The sequence below is a fragment of the Sciurus carolinensis genome, chromosome 7 (assembly GCF_902686445.1).
Source record: "Sciurus carolinensis chromosome 7, mSciCar1.2, whole genome shotgun sequence".
Classification (NCBI taxonomy): Eukaryota; Metazoa; Chordata; class Mammalia; order Rodentia; family Sciuridae; genus Sciurus; species Sciurus carolinensis.
Genome location: NC_062219.1, coordinates 120,039,930 through 120,060,626, shown reverse-complemented (window position 1 = coordinate 120,060,626; position 20,697 = coordinate 120,039,930). Strand labels below are relative to the sequence as shown.

At 37.8% G+C, this 20,697-nt stretch overlaps 1 protein-coding gene across 3 annotated transcripts in view; it reads left to right on the top strand.

Annotated features, from left to right (window-relative positions):
* Bltp3a (bridge-like lipid transfer protein family member 3A) overlaps nucleotides 1-20,697 on the top strand; it is a 73,423-nt gene that overhangs the window by 32,386 nt on the left and 20,340 nt on the right. For all 3 annotated transcript variants that reach the window (XM_047558571.1, XM_047558570.1, XM_047558572.1), the window contains 5 exons: nucleotides 4,416-4,605; nucleotides 5,023-5,163; nucleotides 5,800-5,970; nucleotides 6,323-6,512; nucleotides 20,148-20,234. In XM_047558571.1, the coding sequence (XP_047414527.1) occupies nucleotides 4,416-4,605; nucleotides 5,023-5,163; nucleotides 5,800-5,970; nucleotides 6,323-6,512; nucleotides 20,148-20,234 (779 nt within the window). The remainder of the gene's footprint in view (nucleotides 1-4,415; nucleotides 4,606-5,022; nucleotides 5,164-5,799; nucleotides 5,971-6,322; nucleotides 6,513-20,147; nucleotides 20,235-20,697) is intronic.

Genomic DNA, 20,697 nt, shown 5'->3' with positions numbered 1-20,697 from the left:
GTGCTGAGGATTGAACCCAGTGCCTCACATGTGCCAGGCAAGTGCTTTACCTCTGAGTTACAGCCCCAGTCCCAATATTATGATATTTCTAACCTACAAAATGAAAACAGTGTTTTGAGTTTACTTTTAAAATTCAACATTTTAAAAAACCTTATACTGAATTTGAGTTCTTTAACAACAATAACATCATTAATGATTTGGTTTTTCAGTGGTTTCAAAAAATAACAAAACCTATATTCTAACTATCAATAGAAGTACTTGGGACTGGGCTGCAGGTGTAGCTCAGAGGTAGAACACTTGCCTAGCATGTGTGAGGCACTGGGTTCAATCCTTAGTACCACATAAAAATAAATAAATAAAGGAATAAAAAATACAATAGCATTATTTAAAAATTTGAAGTACTCAATGCATTAGGTGTGAATTTGTGTGTGTGCGTGTGTGTGTGTGTGTGTGTGTGTGTGTGTGTGTTATATCACGTTAGTACTGGGCCTGGTGGCACACACCTGTAATCCCAGCTATTTGGGAAGCTCAGGAAGGAGGATTGCAAGTTCAGGGCCAGCCTGGGCAACTTAATGAGACCTTGTCTCAAAATATAAAAAGGATTGAGGATGTAGCTTAGTGTTTGAGTGTCTCTGTGTTCAATCCCCCAGTACTGGGGGAAAAAAGATATATCACATTAGGGATATATAGTCAAAATATCATGTTTTAAGATTACTTGAAATCATTCTTTATATGATTATTTACCAACTTGACATATAGAGAAGTCCATTTGTTTCAATTAAGATTTATTTTGAACTATTATATGGTTTAAGTTAAAACTGTAAAATGGGCTACATTATATGTATGTAGATATATTTGTGTTGTGCCTACCCATTTTCTTTTTTTTCATATTGGGGACTGAACCTAGGGACACTCGACCAATGAACCACATCCTCAACCCTATTTTGTATTTTATTTAGAGACAGGATCTCACTGAGTTGCTGAGAACCTTGCTTTTGCTGAGTTTGACTTTGAACTCGTGATCCTCCTGCCTCAACCTCCCGAGCCACTGGGAGTGTGCACCACTGCACCCAGCTGTGTCTACCCACTTTCTTACACAAAATATAGCATATCATAAATACTTTTTTCCACTTACTCTTTTCACTTTCATCCCATGGAACTATAAAGAGATGCTTTATTCCTTATACCTGCAGCATATGCTTATTTTATGCAGGTACCATAGTTAATTTAGCCAGTCCTCTACTGATGGATATTTGGATTATTTATAATTTTTTTATATTACAAATAGTACAGTAGTAAATGACCTTATTTATAAGTCACTTAGTATTTTGGCAACATTTTTTTTTTGGGGTGCTGGGGATTGAACCCAGGGCCTTGTGCTTGCAAGGCAAGCACTCTACCAACTGAGCTATATCCCCAGCCCCTGGCAGCATATTTTTAAAGACAGCTTTATTGAAATATAACTCACATGCCCTAAAGCTCATTTATTTGATGTGTATACTTCATAGGGTTTCTTCTGCATTCCCTGGGATGTGCAGCCATCACCATACTTTTAAAACATTTTTATCTCCCAAAAAGAAACCCCATACCTATTAATCAGTCATTCCTCATTTCCCCTGCCTCAACCTTGGTAACCACGAATCTACTTTCTATGTCTTTTCTGTATATTTCATATAAATAGTACCATCAAATATACTTTATTCCTTTTTATGACTGAGTAATAATTTATCTGTTCTGTTGTAGAGGGACATTTGGTATATTTCTAGTTTCTGGCTATTGAGTATAGTATTGCTGTGTGGAACTGTTCTCTATCACGACTGTGGTAGTCAATACATGACTATGCATTTGTCAAAATTCATAGACCCATATACCACAAAGAATTAATTTTTCAGTGGGGTGTGGTGGCACATATCTGTAATCCCAGCAGCTCAGGAGGCTGAGGCAGGAAGATCATGGGTTCAAAGCCAGCCTCAGCAAAAGCAAGGTGCTCAGCAACTCAGTGAGACCCTATCTCTTTTAATTTACAAAATAGGGCTGGGATATGGCTTAGTGGTTGAATGTCCCTGAGTTCAATCCCTGGTACCCTCCTGCTAAAAAAAAAAGAATTAATTTTTTCCATATTTAAGTTAAAAAGTTATAAGAAAAAAAGTAGTGCTGTTCTTTGTATCTACCTCTTGGTGAACATGTGAACACATCTCTATTTCATACATATCTAGCGGTAGAGTTACTGGATCATAGACTGTACAGAGTTTCTACTTCAGTCAATACTGCTGGATGATTTTTCAGAGTGGTTGTACCACTTTTTCCACTGACAGTGAGTGTCCCACTGGTAGTTGCTTCACACATGTTAAGTGTATACTCTACCATTGAGCTACACCCCTAGCCTTTCCTGTTACTTTTTTTTGTGTGTGTGTGTTAGAGCTTTTAGAACTTTACAGTTGGATATAGTAGTGGATCCATCCTGACAAACTCATATGTGCATGGAATTTGATTTTAGTTCATGATCCCCCCTTTTCCCTCCTATCCTTCCTCCCATTACTTTTAATGTTTTTGTTATTGTTGTGTTGAACAGAAATTATTAATTCTAATGTAGTATAGTATGTCTTTCCCTTTTGTTAGCACTTTCTATGTCTTGTTTAAGGAATCTTTTTCTAACTTAAGGCATGAAGATGATTTTTTCTTCTAAAAGCATTATTATCTGACTTTTCACATTTAGATTTCTAAGCTATCTTGAAATTGATTTTTTGTTTGATTATAGCATAGAGATCAATATTATTTTTTCTTTTTATGAATATACCAAACTGACCATGCACCATTTACTGAAAAGATCTCTTTCCCCCATTTACTGTGACCTTTGTCATAAATCAAGTGATTCCCAGTGTAGTTTTGATTTATGAGTAGGGTCCAGCATCATTTTATGTTTAATAGCTATTTGCATTTGTTTTTCTGTGAACTTTCATACTATGTTCCATTTTTGTTGGGCTCTTGGTTGGTCTGTCTTTCTTTTTCTCTTCTTTATTTTGTGATACTAGAATTGAACTCAGGACATGTTACCCCTGAACTATATGACCAACCCTTTTTTATTTTTTATTTTGAGACAGTGTCTTAGGGTCTTACTGAATTGCCCCAGCTGACCTTGAACTCGCGATCCTTCTGCCTCAGTCTCCCAAGTAGCTGGAAATACAGGGGAGCACCACATGCCTGACTGGGCTGTTTGTCTTTTTATTAACTTTTTGTGAATAAATTGCAAATATATAAAAATTTTTTAGTTTGAATTTTCATACCTTCTTTTTGTTTTTTGTAATAAGAGGTGATTTCACCTACATTTTGAGAATGCCTGTGTTTCTGTGTCCAGAGGACTTTAAAGATGTTCTTCGTGCTGGGCTCAGTATCGTACACCTGTTAATCCCAAAGACTTGTGAGGCTGAGACTGGAGGATCTCAAGTTCAAAGCCAGCTTCAGCAACTTAGTGAGACCCTGTCTCCAAAAAAAAAAAAAAAAAAAAATTTAAAAAGGGGCTGGTGATGTGGCTCAGTGTCTAAGCACCACTGGGTTCAATTCCTGGTATCAAAAAAAAAAAAAAAAATTCTTTGTTCCTCTCTCTTTGCCATTGCTCACTTTTCACTGTGGAAGTACCACTCAATGGGAAGTATTTGTCAGGGCAAAGGTGGGAATTTTCTTGGGTAGATTCACAGTATTAAATCACTTGCTGTATTTCTTTCATCTTCCCACTTCCTTTGCAGAGTATTCTTTGTCTTTGAAGATTTTGTAGAAACCTAATGTCTTCTTTCTGCACAGATAATATCTGAATGATTATTCAGGTAGTTTGTGAGCTATACATAGATTTATCAGTTTATTCTAATAGGAGGAAGTTTGCTTCCAGGTCAACTCTTTTTAAAAATTCCATTGTTTAAAAAAAATCCCATTAGAAGTTGGGTGTAGTGGTGCCTGTCTGTAATCTCAGGCTGAGGCAGGAGGATTGCAAATTCAAGGCCAGCCTGGGCAACTTGATGAGACCCTGTCTCAATACAAAAAATGAAAAAAAGGCTGGAAATGTAACTCAGTGGAAGAGAGATGCTGGGTTTAAATCCCCAGTACAGGGGGTAAAATATCCCATTAAAAGGAATACGTTGTACTTTGGGCTAGGATGTAGCTCAGTGGTAAAGCTCTTGCCTGTATATACAAGGCTCTGGGTTCAATCCCCAGCACCACAAAAACAAAACAAAGAAAAAGGATAATTTGTTTTCACTCTTTATCATCACTATAAAAATTTAGAAGTCTTATAAAAGCAACAAGAAAAGAAAAATAAGCACTCACACTTCTAGCACCCAATAGCTTGATCTGATGTCTTCTAGGATAAAGACTACATGAAACCTCCCATGATTCTGATCATTGGTCTGCCTCATTTGTTGTAGTGAGTATGGCTTTGCTGAAAAGGTAGTGGAGGGGATGTTCATCATCGTCAATTCCATCACCATCAAGATTCACTCCAAGGCCTTCCATGCTTCTTTTGAATTGTGGCAGCTCCAGGGTTACAGTGTCAACCCCAACTGGCAACAGAGTGACCTTCGTCTGACTCGCATCACTGATCCCCGCCGAGGAGAGGTGACAGCCTTAGCATTTTTTTTTTTTTTTTTGGCAGTACTGGGGATCGAACTCAGGACCGTGTGTGTGCTTGCGAGTCAAGCACTCTACCAACTGAGCTATCTCCCCAGCCCAGCCTTAGCATTTTGAGGGGAGAGAAAGGGATGTATTTAAAGTAAGATAAATTGTTAAATGGTGTTATTTCTGCTTTGGAGACTTCCTCAAATATTCCCCATCCCTGGGAGCCCCAGAACCCTTTCCGTACAGCTTTATTACTCCATTCTTCCCTCAAGTAGGGCCTTTGACGCACTGCTTTCCGTTAGGGTTCCAACTAAGAATGTTGGGAGTCTCTGCCTTGCTAGTCTTTTCCCCTTAGAATCCTGACTTGGTTAATTCCTTATACAGAAGTAAGGGATTTTTTTTTTTCTCTCCTCTCAGGTTTTAACATTTAAGGAAATAACTTGGCAGACACTTCGAATTGAGGCAGATGCTACAGATAATGGTGACCAAGACCCAATCACCACCCCACTGAGGCTTATTACCAACCAAGGCAGGATCCAAATAGCCCTCAAGAGAAGAGTGAGTGTGTTCTCTGCCCTCATGAAAACTTCTTTTAGTGTCCTAGACAACCTGGAAGTGATAGTCCCATATTGTTTGGAATGTCAGTGGCCCTTGAATGACAGCTGAACAGGGATGGCCTGAAATTCAGTGTTGCATAATACCAGTGAGAAAGTTTCCAGTCTCTATTTTCTTAATTTTGAAAACTGCAGTGTTGCTGGGCACAGTGGCGCATGCCTATTATCCCAGTAACTTGGGAGACTGAGGTAGGAGGATCGCCAGTTCAAAGCCAGCCTCAGCAACTTAGTGAGGCACTAAGCAACTCAGTGAGACCCTGTCTCTAATAAAATATTAAATAAAGGGCTGGGGATGTGGCTTAGTGGTTAAGTACCTCTGGGTTAAAAAAAAAAAAAAAAAGCTACAATGTTTATCTAAATATGGGCACACTGAAAAAGCACCTCACAGTTGACTGTTGCTGCTTTCTGTTGTTCAAGCAAACTCAAGTAGTTTCTTAAGAAATAGTCTTTTATAAGTGCTTGATTCTTTTATCCTGGAGAGTGAAAGGCACCTCTAAAACTGATCAGGTGCCAGTCACTTTGAGGTGTTACAATGATACAAAGTGGTAAACGCATGTTCTCTGTGACCCTACCCTCTCAGACCAAAGATTGTAATGTGCTAGCCTCCAAGCTGATGTTCCTGTTGGATGACTTGCTCTGGGTGCTAACCGACTCACAGCTCAAGGCTATGATGAAGTATGCCGAGTCGCTGAGTGAGGCCATGGACAAGTCAGCCCAGCAAAGAAAGAGCTTGGCCCCTGAACCTGTACAGGTTAGAGACAAAATGGGTACCCTGGGTAGTGCTGGGGAGATGGCAGGCCAAATCTGTTTGTATCAATGTGGTGGAATTGACTATTGGCTTATTTGGGGGATTTGTCATTTACTTCTAGATGCTTGTAGGCTTCGCTCACACCTCTGATATTTCCTTTATCCTTTTCATTGGTGTGTTGGTATTACAGTGCTAGCCAATGGAGAGGGAAGGGGCATCTTGCCAAATTATGGATTTATTTAGGAAGGGCTAATTAAAGGAAACATAGAAAGGAGACTTTTAGGGTCTGGACTTCTTGTTTTTTTTGTTTTGTTTTGTTTTTGTTTTGTTTTGTTTTTTTATCTGTCACATGTAGATCACTCCCCCTCCACCCAGTGCCCAGCAGTCCTGGGCCCAGGCATTTGGTGGCAGCCAGGGAAACAGCAGCAGCAGCAGCCGGCTCAGCCAGTACTTTGAGAAATTTGATGTGAAAGAGTCCTCCTACCACCTGCTCATCTCCCGCCTGGACCTACACATTTGTGATGATAGCCAGTCCCGAGATCCAGGTACTCATGAGGGCTGAGCCTGGGCTGGGCGGTCCACATCACTGTCCAGCTCTGGACACAACCTGGGATGAGGCTGTTTTTCAAAGACATTGTGGAGCCTTCCTTTAATCATAGGCATGGCTTATCGTAGCTTTGTTAGTAGGAGGCATTGCTCTTCAGCCTTTAAGGTATAGTGAGCCACTTGTTATAGGTAACAAAATACAGATGTTGGGCTTCTCATCAACTCCACCGAATCAGAATCTTTAAGGGTAGAGTTCAGCAGTGTGAACTTTTTTTTTCCTCCCCAGAGCCCCCTGGGCAAAGCTGATAGCTTGCCAGAGGTTAAGAACCACTGGTGTCAGAGGTTAGCAAAGTAAATTCAATGATAGGAAACCTTAGAATTTTCAGATTTTCTTTCTTTCTTTGCTTTTTTTTTTTTGGAACCGAGAATCAAACCCAGGGCCTTGCATATACCAAGCACATGTTTTACCACTGAGCTATACTCGAAGTCCCAAAATTTTCAGATTTTTTGAGTCAGTTGAAATATATATTGTGTGTAAGTGTGCTCTTCCCAAGCAGGAAGGTTATGCTCTGCTCTTGTCATATTTAGATTGATTGGTTTCATATGCACACATATTTATTCAGAATATATTTATTCAAAATGAAAAAAGTAATTGACATTTATTAGCCTTGGTGAAATCAGTCAACCCTTTGCTTAATCTCTTTGAGTTTCCTCATTTGTGAAATTGAGTTAAATCTTATCGTACTCATTGACCTTGGAGGTTGTCAGGCTCAAATGAGATAATCTACTAAATTGGGAGGACCTTAATTACAGGCAAATATTGGGTTTTATTATTAGTCTGCTACTTTTTTCTTCAACACTGCCTATGTTTCCTTTAAACGTCTCTGTTCTGCCAGTTCTTGGTTTTTGATGCTTAATGTGGTAGACTCTTGCTGCCTATTCTCTGAACACTATATCTGCTTCTTTTTTTTTTTTTTTGTGGTGCTGGGGATTAAACCCAGGGCCTTGTGCTTGCAAGGCAAGCACTCTACCAACTGAGCTATCTCCCCAGCCCATATCTGCTTCTTAATGGGACCTAGACTCACTTTTTTTTTTTTTTTTTTTTTGGTGATAGATACGTATTTTATTATGTTTATATGTATATATGTAATATATTTATAATATATACACATGTATATGAGTATATATAATATAAATAATATATATAATATAAATAATATATAATACAAATAATATTTCTTTAATATGTACACACATATATGTGTATTATATATATACATTTACATCTAGACTCACTTTTGATGGGGGACTTACCTATTTTTTTTTTCTTCCTGGTTTGCCAAGCAGCACTGCCTCACTCCTTTGGCTAGTCCTTGATCTTGAAATGATTTCAATCCACTACTCCCATTTTGAGAGAGAAGAGAGGCACAATGACAGCTGAAGATCACTTTTGCCGCCACAAGAAATAATTTGCAAACCACTCATTTCGCAAGTTTGTTGGTAAAATGATTATTATTTTGTTTGGTTATTTCTTTCAAGTGTTACCTAAAGGTTTTGAGTGGTTTTTTAATTTTTATTATTTTTTATCTTTTGTAGTTGTACATAGACAACATACTTTTATATATTTTTATTTATTTATTATTATTTTTTATTTTTACAGACTACATTTTAATGCTAAGGATCCAACCTAGTACCTCACACATGCTATGCAAGTGCTGTACCACTGAGCTACAACCCCAGCCTGTTTTTTTGTTTTATTTTTAATTCTTTCAGAAGTTTTAATTAAGAGTGCATTTTTGAGAGTTTACTTATATCACTTGATAATAGCACTGTCCTCTTCAGGTGCCACGGTCCTATAATCCACACTAATATATGGATAACTGTAGTCTTCCCATTTACCTACTAAACTAAATAGTTCCATTTGGTGGAATTTAAAGAAGTTTTATGTGAGATACTTTTACATACGGGGATAATTCCCAGCTGACCATACCTAAGTGTGGTATATTACTCAGTGAAAGGGCAAAGAATAGGGAGAATTTTTGTAACTTTGATTCTTTCCTTGGATTTGGGGGAGAAAGTGGAAGGGAGAACTCAGTGGTTAAAAAAAAAAAAGGACTTTCATATTCTCTGGAATTGTTCTGTCTAATGCAGTAGTCACTAGCCACATGTGATTACTGGGTGCTTGAAATGTGACTGAAAAAAGTGAGATTTCTTTTTTTTTATTTTATTTTTATTATAAACAAATGGGATACATGTTGTTTTTGTTTGTACATGGAGTAACAGCATACCATTTGTGTAATCATACATTTACATAGGGTAATGATGTTTGATTCATTCTGTTATTTTTTCCTCCCCCCCACCCCTCCCACCCCTCTTTTCCCTCTATACAGTCCCTCCTTCCTCCATTCTTACCCCCCTCCCACCCCCCATTATGTGTCATCATCTACTTATCAGCAAGATCATTCGTCCTTTGGATTTTTGAGATTGGCTTATCTCACTTAACATGATATTCTCCAATTTCATCCATTTGCCTGCAAATGCCATAATTTTATTATTCTTTATAGCTGAGTAATATTCCATTGTATATATATATATACCACAGTTTCTTTATCCATTCATCAATTGAAGGGCATCTAGCTTGGTTCCACAGTCTGGCTATTGTGAATTGAGCAGCTATGAACATTGATGTGGCTGTATCTCTGTAGTATGCTGATTTTAAGTCCTTTGGGTATAGGCCAAGGAGTGGATAGCTGGGTCAAATGGTGGGTCCATTCCAAGTTTTCTAAGGAATCTCTACACTGCTTTTCAGAGTGGCTGCACTAATTTGCAGCCCCACCAGCAATGTATGAGTGTACCTTTTTCCCCACATCCTCTCCAACACCTATTGTTGCTTGTATTCTTGGTAATCGCCATTCTAATTGGGGTGAGTTGGAATCTTAGTGTAGTTTTGCTTTGCATTTCTCTTATTACTAAAGATGGTGAACATTTTTTCATATGTTTGTTGATTGCTTGTAGATCTTCTTCTGTGAAGTGTCTGTTCATATCCTTAGCCCATTTGTTGATTGGGTTACTTGTATTCTTGGTGTAGAGTTTTTTGAGTTCTTTGTATATTCTGGAAATTAGTGCTCTATCTGAAGTATGAGTGGCAAAGATATTCTCCCACTCTGTAGGTTCTCTCTTCGCATTGCTGATAGTTTCCTTTGCTGAGAGAAAGCAATTTAGTTTGAATCTGTCCCAGTTATTGATTCTTGCTTTTATTTCTTGTGCTATGGGAGTCCTGTTAAGGAAGTCAGATCCTAAGCCAACAAGTTGAAGATTTGGACCTACTTTTTCTTCTGTAAGATGCAGGGTCTCTGGTCTGATTTCAAGGTCCTTGATCCATTGTGAGTTGATTTTTGTGCATGGTGAGAGATATGGGTTTATTTTCATTCTGTTGCATATAGATTTCCAGTTTTCCCAGCACCATTTGTTGAACAGGCTGTCTTTTCTCCATTGCATATTTTTGGCCCCTTTGTCTAGTATGAGAAAATTGTATTTATTTGGGTTTGTGTCTGTGTCCTCTGTTCTGTACCATTGATCTACCTGTATATTTTGGTGCCAATACCATCCCATTTTTGTTACTATTGCTTTGTAGTATAGTTGAAGTTCTGGTATTGTGATACCCCCTGTTTCATTCTTCCTGCTAAGGATTGCTTTAGCTATTCTGGGTTTCTTATTCTTCCAGATGAATTTCATGATTGCTTGCTCTATTTCTGTAAGGTACGTCATTGGGATTTTAATTGGAATTGCATTGAATCTGTATAGCACTTTTGGTAGTATGGCCATTTTGACAATATTAATTCTGCCTATCCAAGAACATGGAAGATCTTTCCATCATCTAAGGTCTTCCTCAATTTCTTTCTTCAATGTTTTGTAGTTTTCATTGTAGAGATCTTTTACCTCTTTGGTTAGATTGTTTCCCAAGTATTTTATTTTTTTTTTGAGGCTATTGTAAATGGAGTTGTTTTCCTCATTTCCCTTTCAGCTGTTTTGTTGCTTTCATATAAAAATGCTTTAGATTTATGCGTGCTATTTTGTAGCCTGCTATTTTGCTGAATTCATTGATGGGGTCTATAAGTTTTCTGGAGGTGGTTTTTGGATCCTCTAAATATAGAATCATGTCATCAGCAAATAGTGACAGCTTAAGTTCCTCTTCTCCTATTTGTATCCCTTTAATTTCTTTGGTCTGCGTAATTGCTCTGGCTAGAGTTTCGAGGACAATGTTGAATAGAAGTGGTGAAAGAGGGCGTCCCTGTCTTGTTCCCATTTTTAAAGGGAATGGTTTCAGTTTTTCTCCATTAGGAATGATGTTGGCCATGGGCTTAGCATAAATAGCCTTTACAATGTTCAGGTATGTTCCTACTATCCCTATTTTTTCTAGTGTTTTGAGCATGAAGAGGTGTTGTATTTTGTCAAACGCTTTTTCTGCGTCAATTGAAATAACCATATGATTCTTAGCCTTAAGTCTTTTGACATGATGGATTGCTTTTATTGATTTATGGGTGTTAAACCATCCTTGAATTCCAGGGATGAACCCCACTTGATAGTGGTGCACAATTTTCTTAATATGTTTTTGGATACGGTTTGCCAGTATTTTGTTAAGGATCTTTGCATCTATATTCATCAAGGATATTGGTCTAAAATTTTCTTTCCTTGATGTGTCTTTGCCTGGTTTGGGTATGAGGGTGATAGCTTCATAGAATGAGTTCGGTAGGGTACCCTCCTTTTCTATTTCCTGGAATACCTTGAGAAGTATTGGAATGAGTTCTTCTTTGAAGGTCTTGTAGAACTCGGCTGAGAATCCGTCTGGTCCTGGGCTTTTCTTGGATGGTAGATTTTTAATGGCTTCTTCTAGTTCATTGCTTGATATTGATCTGTTTAAATTGTGTATGTCCTCCTGGTTCAGTTTGGGAGGAGTATATGTCTGTAGAAATTTGTCAATGTCCTCAGTAGTTTCTATTTTGTTGGAATACAGATTTTCAAAGTAGCTTCTCATTATGTTCTGTATCTCAGTGGTGTCTGTCGTGATATTTCCTTTTTCATCACAAATTTTAGTAATTTGAGTCTTCTCTCTCCTTCTCTTTGTTAGTGTGGCTAAGGGTTTGTCTATTTTGTTTACTTTCTCAAAGAACCAACTTTTTGTTTTGTCAATTTTTTTAATTGTTTCTTTTGTTTCAATTTCATTGATTTCAGCTCTGATTTTAATTATTTCCTGTCTTCTACTACTATAGCTGTTATTCTGTTCTTCTTTTTCTAGGGCTTTCAGCTGCAATGTTAGGTCATTTAGTTGTTGACTTTTCATTCTTTTCTGGAATGTGCTCCATGCAATGAATTTTCCTCCTAGTATCGCTTTCATAGTGTCCCAGAGATTTTGGTATGTTGTATTGTTGTTCTCATTGACTAAGAATTTTTTTATCTCCTCCCTGTTGTTTTTTGTTATCCATGTTTCATTCAGTAGCATATTATTTAGTCTCCAGGTGTTGGAGTAATTTCTGTTTTTTATTTTGTCATTGATTTCTATTCTCAGTCCATTATGATCTGATAGAACACAAGGCAGTATCTCTATTTTTTTGCATTTCCTAAGGGCTGCTTTGTGGCATAACAGTTTATGATCTGTTTTTGAGAAGGTTCCATGTACTGCTGAGAAGAAAGTGAATCCGCTCGTTGATAGAATATTCTATATATGTCTATTAAGTCTAGGTTATTGATTGTGTTATTGAATTCTGTGGTTTCTTTGTTTGTTTTTTGTTTGGAAGATCTATCTAGTGGTGACAGCGGTGCATTGAAGTCACCCAGAATTATTGTGTTGTGGTCTATGTGATTCCTGAAATTGAGAAGGATTTGTTTGATGTACAGGGATGCACCGTTGTTTGGGGTGTAAATATTTACTATCGTTATGTCTTCCTGATTTTATGGTTCCCTTAAGCAGTATGAAGTGTTCTTCTTTATCCCTTCTGACTAACTTTGGCTTGAAGTCCACTTTATCTGATATAAGGATGGAAACCCCTGCTTTTTTACTGAGTCCATGTGCGTGGTAGGTTTTTTCCCATCCTTTCACCTTTAGTCTGTGGATATCTTTTTCTATGAGATGAGTCTCTTGCAGGCAGCATATTGTTGCGTCTTTGTTTTTAATCCATTCTGCCAATCTATGTGTTTTGATTGATGAGTTTAGGCCATTAACGTTCAGGGTTATTATTGAGATATGATTTGTATTCCCAGTCATTTGGCTTATTTTTGGTTTTGAAGGCTTGGTTTCTCCTTTGAGTGGTTTTTCTCTAAGGTAGTTCCTCCCTTTGCTGACCTCCATTGTTGTTTTTCATTTCCTCCTCTTGGAATATTTTGTTGAGAACCTTCTGTAGCGCAGGCTTTCTATTTGTAAATTCTTTTAACTTTTGTTTATCATGGAAGGATTTTATTTCATCTTCAAATCTGAAGGTTAGTTTTGCTGGATATAGGATTCCTGGTTGGCAACCATGTTCTTTCAGAACTTGAAATACGTTGTTCCAGGCCCTTCTAGCTTTTAGAGTCTGGGTTGAGAAGTCGGCTGCTATCCGTATTGGTCTCCCCCTGTATGTAATCTGATGCTTTTCTCTCGAAGTCTTCAAAATCCTATCTTTATTTTGAATGTTAGGTATTTTCATTATAATGTGCCTTGGTGTGGATCTGTTGTGATTTTATGCATTTGGTGTTCTGTAAGCCTCTTGTATTTGATTTTCCATTTCATTCTTCAGGCTTGGGAAATTTTCTGATATTATTTCATTGAATAGGTTGTTCATTCCTTTGGTTTGTATCTCTGTGCCTTCCTCAATCCCAATAATTCTTAAATTTGGTCTTTTCATGATGTCCCATAGTTCTTGGAGATTCTGTTCATGATTTCTTACCATCTTCTCTGTTTGGGCAACTTTATTTTCAAGATTAAATATTTTGTCTTCATTGTCTGAGGTTCTGTCTTTCAAGTGGTGATGCTTTTTGGTGATGCTTTCCATAGAGTATTTTATTTGGTTTATTGTTTCCTTCATTTCAAGGATTTCCGTTTGGTTTTTTTTGAGAATCTCTCTTTGTTGAAATGATCTTTTGTTTCCTGCAGTTGCTCTTTCAGTTTATTGGTATTATCGTTCATTGCCTGCATTTGCTCTCTTATCTCATCCTTTGCTTTGTAAATCATCTTAATCATGTATAACTGAAGTCCTTTTCAGACATTTCGTCTAACATACTGTCATTGAATTCTATTAATATAGAATCTAGATTTGTTTGGATCATTTTCTTCCCTTGTTTTTTCATGTTGTTCATGTATCTTCCCCTCTAGCAGTGCAGATCTGGGGTATTGCAGATTTCCCCCTATAAGCTTATAGTGGCCCTATAGGTTTCCAAAACCCTTTCTTTAAGGGGAGATCAATATTAGCAGTGCTCAATTCAGACACTATGCAATCCTATACCAAATAGCCCCTATGAGGACAGTAACAAAATTGTCATAATAAACAGAATGAGTTCAAATATTATCTTCAGTAAAACAAACAGATTTGCAATAAGGCCTGCAGTTTCAAATGGAGGACAAAGAGGATGCAGAGGGATGTAGAATGTGACTGTTAATGGGACAAGAAAAGAATATACAGAAGTTCTAGATAATAGAAAGGATGAGAGTATAATCAAAAGAAATTGGATGTTAGCATGCAAAAAAGGGAGAAAGAGACTCTGAGGGAACAGGTAAACAAAAGGAAAAGAGAACAGGAAAAGTAAAGAAATAAAAACTTAAATTTTTTCAATAAGAAGAAAAAAGAAAATCTACACTCTAACAGTCATATAGTATTCAAACCTCCCAGTCTTCAGTAGCCTGATGCATGAGAGGTACCTGACAATGAGCTTCAAGCCTCTAGCAGGCGTCTCAGGATGGCATTTGCCCCACCTAAAGATGGGAGCTATGGCTTCCAGAATTATCCAAGATGGCCAGTCTGGCTTCGAAATGTGTTGGCAAATGGGGAGCTGCAGCTCAGGGTGTGGCTGTGGTCATCAGGAGGTCCTGTAGGCGGGATGTGGTTGGTCAGGCAGGGGTCCTGGAGGTTGGGTGTGTTTGGTGTGGTTGTGGGATCCTGGAGGCCGGTTGCAATCAGTTGGTCTGGGGTCCTGGTGATAGGGTGCAGTCAGTTGGTCTGGGGGTCCTGGCGGCAGGGAGCAGTCAGTCAATGTGAGGGCCCCAGAGGCAGGGAGTGATTGGTTGGGCTGAGGGATCCTGGAGATGGGGCTCAGTCAGTCCAGCCAGGCGTCCTACGGGGCCTGGCTATTGTCTCAAAATGGCGGCAGTCACGTGTAATCAAACCTGCAGGTACTGTAACAGTGAACTTCCAGGCAACAGCAGGCAGCTGTGCTCCACTGGCAGTCAGCGATCAGTTTGCTGACTGTTGTCAGATGATCGGGAGGTGAATCTTGTGCGTTGGGCGATGGATAGGTGTAAGGCAGGCAATGGATAGGCGAGAGGCAGGCAAATGGCCAGTAATTATTATTACACATTGAAATGTGTAAAATAAATTTTGGGTGTATTGGTTTAAATATTTTTTAAAATTAATTTCACACACACAAAAAATTAATTTCACATTTTAAACCTTTTTGTTCATGCAGTAACTAGAAAATATAAAAAATTACTTATGTGACTTATTATATTACTATTATACATTGTTGCTCTACAATTCTGTCCAATATGATAGTCACTAGCCACATGTAGCCAAATGAAATTAACTAAATTAAGAACTTGTTTTCATTTTAATTAAAATAAAAATTCATCATTTTCACTAACTACATTCCAAGTGCTTTATATTATCTATAAACCATAGAACATGTCCATCATCACACACAGTTCTTTAGGACAGTGCTGCTGTAGAAACTATTTGAAGGCAGCACCTATTGCCTTTTTCACCAGTGGAGCTTATAACTGGGTGCTGCTGCTGCTGACTAACATGTTCACCTAACCCTTATTATTAGAGGTGAAATGATGGCAAACTTGTTGGGTCAATTTGACTTGAGGTGGGGTGACACTTTTTTTTTTTCTTTTTTCTTTTTTTGTGATGCTGAGACTTGAACCCAGGTCCTTGCACATAAGAAAGCTCTCTGCCACTGAACTATATCCCCAGTGCCATCACTGTTTCTTTTCTTTCTTTCTTTTTTTGAAGTGTAAAAAGGTAGTATTTATTGAAGTAAGAAGAAGAGAGACAGAGATCCCTTAGGGTAAGAGGGCACCCAATCAGGTTGCCGATTACGTGTACTATCTATGGGCTTATATAGTTAATGGATAGGGGAATTGGTCAAGATTTCTATGCTAATCAGGTCTTGGAAAAGTACCAAAGCTATTGGTCAAAATCTATGCTAAACAGGTATTGGAAAAATGCCAAAGCCATTGGTTAGCCTTATAGTCTGTAACCTTTACTCAAATCTATCCCACCTCCCTTTCTTGCCACTCTGAAACAAAGGAATTGACTGAAATGTTTGTAACACTTCTACAGGCTAATCTTGTGGAATGGCCTTCACATTTAGAGAAGCCATCATAGGGCCTGCTTCCTTAACCTGTTTTATTAGCTATCCTATTTTATTTACTTCCCCCTAAGAAGTGCCCCTGACTACCATTAAGGGAAAAGGGCAATGACTACTCTGGCTACCACAGATTAAAAAGGGGTGTTGAAAGGGAATGGCAGTCAGGTCCTCCTAAGAGGCCTATCTAAGGGTACCCAGTAGATGGGAATTTCATTCTGAATTCCATCTGTATGACTATTTGTAATTGGGGCATTTCGTGCATCAGGACTTTCCAGAGGTTTATAGTGTCTGGCAGTTGGTTGGTGTTGTGGACAAGGTGTATGTAGGACAGGGATCATGCCTTCTAACCTATCCCAGACAAGTCCCCAAAAGATGAAATAGGATTTCCAGCCTCTGCTGCTATAGTATTGCAGCAGACCCCAGCCATCTACCAGTCCCTCCTTTCCTGGTTCTTGTCTTGTGAATCCAAAGAATGAAATCCATGGACAAGGAAGACGGAGAGTAAAAGAGTAGTATTTATTCAAGTTGAAGAAAAGAGAGTGCTCCCTCAGGGCAAGAGGGGACCCAGTAGGAGTTGCCTGCCAATACTATTTCTTAAAATGAAAGTGGAGCAGCTTTACAGGTTGGTGGTAGATTGGGAAAAGAGAGCAAACCACTTGCCTCTTTTTAACTGTTTTTCCTCAGGATAAAGTCTATAAACCAAAAAATTTCTCTCTCTCTCTCTCTCTTTCTCTCTCTCTCTCTCTGCTTTCCTGGGGATGGAACCCCACAGCCTCATTCATCCTAGGGAAGCCTTCTAATTGGAGTTACACTCCCAACTTTATATAAATAAATAAATAAATAAATATTTTTTTCTTTTTCTTTTTTTTGAAGTATAAATAAATAAATAAATATATATGTGTGTGTGTGTGTGTGTGTGTATATATATATATATATATACACAGAGAGAGAGAGAGAGAGAGAGAGAGAGAGAGAGAGAGAGAGAGAGAGACATGCACAGACCGACTGACTTACTGAATTGCCCAAGATGCTTCTTTTTCTTGAGACCTGGCTATTTCCTCTTCCTATCAGCTCACTGGAGAATTTTTTTTAAAACTGGGTTTCACTGTGTTGCCCAGGCTGGGCTTGAACTCTCAGTTCTGCCTCAGCCTCCTGAGTTATTGGGATCAAAAGCATGTACTACCCCAATGGACTTGAAGGGTTTTTATTAATCATTTATGTATACTATTTATCATTATATCTTATGAATGATTTATGTGTTCACATATTAGGTATGATAGTAATTATTAATTATATTTGATTTTAATTCTGTTTCCTATTCCAATATGCTCAGTCCATGTAGTTTTTTGTTCTTTTAGTTCTAGACAACCCAACAGAGGTAGCTTGGGTTTTGAAGTCTCTTCCTGTAGAAACCTAGGTCAGGCATTTTTAGTTGAGATCATAGTCACCCCCCAGGTAAAAAGAGATATAATTCACATAACATAAATTCATCCTCTTAGATTATACAGCAAATTATAGTTTTCCAGTCTTCTTATTCATAGGGTTATGCTCCATCACTATAATCAATTTTAGACATTTTGCAGCCCTAAGCAACCATAATCTACTTTTTGTCTTGATATTTGCTTGTTATGGACATTGAAAATTGGATTTAGGAGTCAGGGAAATCTTAGAAACAACTTAACCCTACCTGACAAAATTTTATTTCTTAGTATTTAATTTCTCTCATTGGGCTTTCTTGGGCATCACATGAGCAGCTTTGACTTTGAGTTCATGGATAGTTTACAGAATGGAAGATGATGCTACAAACTGTGGCAGTTAGATGGCTGTGACCAGAGGGCTGCGTTTTGCTCCACTGTGCCATCTCAAAGTCATATGGCAAGAGGTGACTGCAAGTTCCTATTGGCTGCCATTGGCTGCTGACTAGTGTTATTTATTTGTGACCCTCACTTTGTGATTTGAACTTTGAGAATTAAATGAAAATATTAAATGAAGTAGTTTGTTTTATTATTTAATTCTACAAAAATTATTCGGCCTTTAATTAATTTAATCAATTGCTGCAAAGGAAAAATGTTAACAATATCTGAATGAATCTCTGGTGCTAATTTAAAAGTTATTTTCTTATATCAAGGACAAGTTAAAAATTAAATTCACTAAAGATAATTTTAAGAAATTAAAATCTTCACTTTTGCTGAAATTATTTTGAATAATTAAAATTTTTATTATATTGCTATTATATATTTATATGTTGCTAATTTGCATAACTAATTTGATACATTACCATTTATATAAATAAATAATCATATTTAAGGTTATCAGCAAACACAGTTACAGATTTAAGTTGAACATTAACATATTTGAAGTATTTAATTTAGCTTAAAACAATTATTCTGTTTCCTTTTTTTTTTTTTTTTGTGGTACTGGGGATCGAACTCAGGGCCTTGTGCTTGCGAGGCAAGCACTCTACCAGCTGAGCTATCTCCCCAGCCCACTATTCTGTTTCTTTTAAAAATTTTTTTTAAGTTGTAAATGGACACAATATCTTTATGTATTTATTTATTTTTATGTGGTTCTGAGGATCGTATCTAGTGCTTCACACATGTGAGGCAAGCACTCTACCACTGGGCTAAAGCCCCAGCCCCTATTCTGTGTTTCTTTATCCTGGATTGAAAAAGAAAATGCTTTGTATTTTTTTATATGGATAAAGCATATGTATATATACATATATATAAATGTTTATAGACATATATATGTGTATAGATACCTATGGAATCAAAATTACATAGGGAGGGAGAATTCAGAAAAAAATGTGTAAAAAGTTTCCTTAGTCTAGGTGTGGTTCATGCCCGTAATCCCAACAACGTGTGAGGCTGAGGCGGGAGGATAACTAGTTCAAGGCCAGCCTCAGCAACTTAGGCCCTAAGCAACCTAGTAAGACCTTGTCTCAAAATATAAAGTAAAAAGGGCTGGGGATATAACTCAATGTAAAGCATCCCTGGTTCAATCTCCAGCACCAACAAAGAAACAAATGAACAAACCAACAAAACAAAAACAAAAACAAAAACCTTGGTAGGGGGAGATCATTATGGGGAAAAAAAAAAAAGGTCTAGAAACAGAAATTCTGGTGTAGGTGTTTCATTTGGTAGGAGGATGATTAGTCCAGTACTTGGGGTGGCAAAATCTAGATTAGATGGAAATGACCTGGTTGTTGAAGATACCCTGACTTATACCTAAAGATTGCATGGTAGTTCCTTTCATTCATTTATTTTCTTCCCTCTTATTTATTGAGCTCCTAGTAGTTGCAAGACTAGATACACTAGTAGGAGACAGGGTGGAAGCGCACAACAGTATGGACTACATAATGTGTGGAAGAAATAGTTCCTACTTTTACAGTTTTTTACATAAGATAGAAACATGGAAAGTTCATTTAGTAAAAATTTAACAAATTCTTAAGGTAAACAATGTAATTTTCGAATTGCTGATAGAAATTCAGTTTACCTACAATATAATATATTTTATAATGTTCCTGTTTTTGCATTGTTTTTAGTGTTCCATGGTACTTTGTATGTACATTATATAATGATTGTTTAGTATCCTAGCTTTAGCTCTGAGACCAGGATGTGAAAGGAAACAATATGGGTAGTTTTTTGGGGGTGGGGTGGGCAGAGAGAGCATCTGGCTATACTTTTCGATGTTGTGTTGAAGGACAGCAAGACTAATATTTTTAGGGTTGGGGGAATCAGTCAGTCCAAGTTGTGGAGTGGGTGTATGGGAAACCTATTATTGGAATTCCTGAATCAATTTTTTAATTTCTTTGGCTTTTCTGGAAATCTGGCAGCCAGTTAGAGACAGTGGAATATACTTTTTTTTAATTAATTTTTGAATCTTCTAGAGCTTGTCCATGGGCTATTACAGCTTAAAAGAAGAAGGCTGCAGTCACTTGGCATCTTGTCCTTTCAGCTGCACTGTGTTCCCAGCTGGGATTTGGAGGTGGCTCCAGAGGACTTCTAAGTGCTTCAGGTGGTAGTTAGGTTTCTTTGTTCCTTCCAGTGCTATTCACCTGTATTTTTCTTTCATAGGTGTCTCTGCAAATAGACTCATGGGTGGTGCCATGCAGCTTACCTTCCGCAAGATGGCATTTGACTACTACCCCTTCCACTGGGCAGGTTAGGAGAAATCTGAATGGGGTCGATTCTAGCATGGCCCAAAATTTTGAGGACAGATTCCTGGTTTCATTCCTGAGTGCCCAGCAAGAGGGTTCCAAGGATTACAGCACATGCTCAGAGGTGTTAGGGCATCTTTTGGAAACCTGGATGATCTGCTTAGTGATTGAGGAGAGGAAGTTGGGGGTGGAGCAGTGCTTGAGACATTGCTTTTGATTCTACCCTAGGGCCTAAATCTCCACTAGGTTTAGATCCTCTCCAGTCATCCATAGTTAAAGATGGCAGCAATCAACAGCTGCCCTTTGGGAATCTTTAGGGAAAAATCACATATGAAGTCTAAATGAACTTGGGAGCTCTCACTGGTTAATTTTTTCTTATCTCAGAATTGTAGATCAGGGATGAGGGATCAGGTATTGTGACTTTCCTGACAGGAAAAGAAAACTGAAACATTGGATTATGGTCTTGG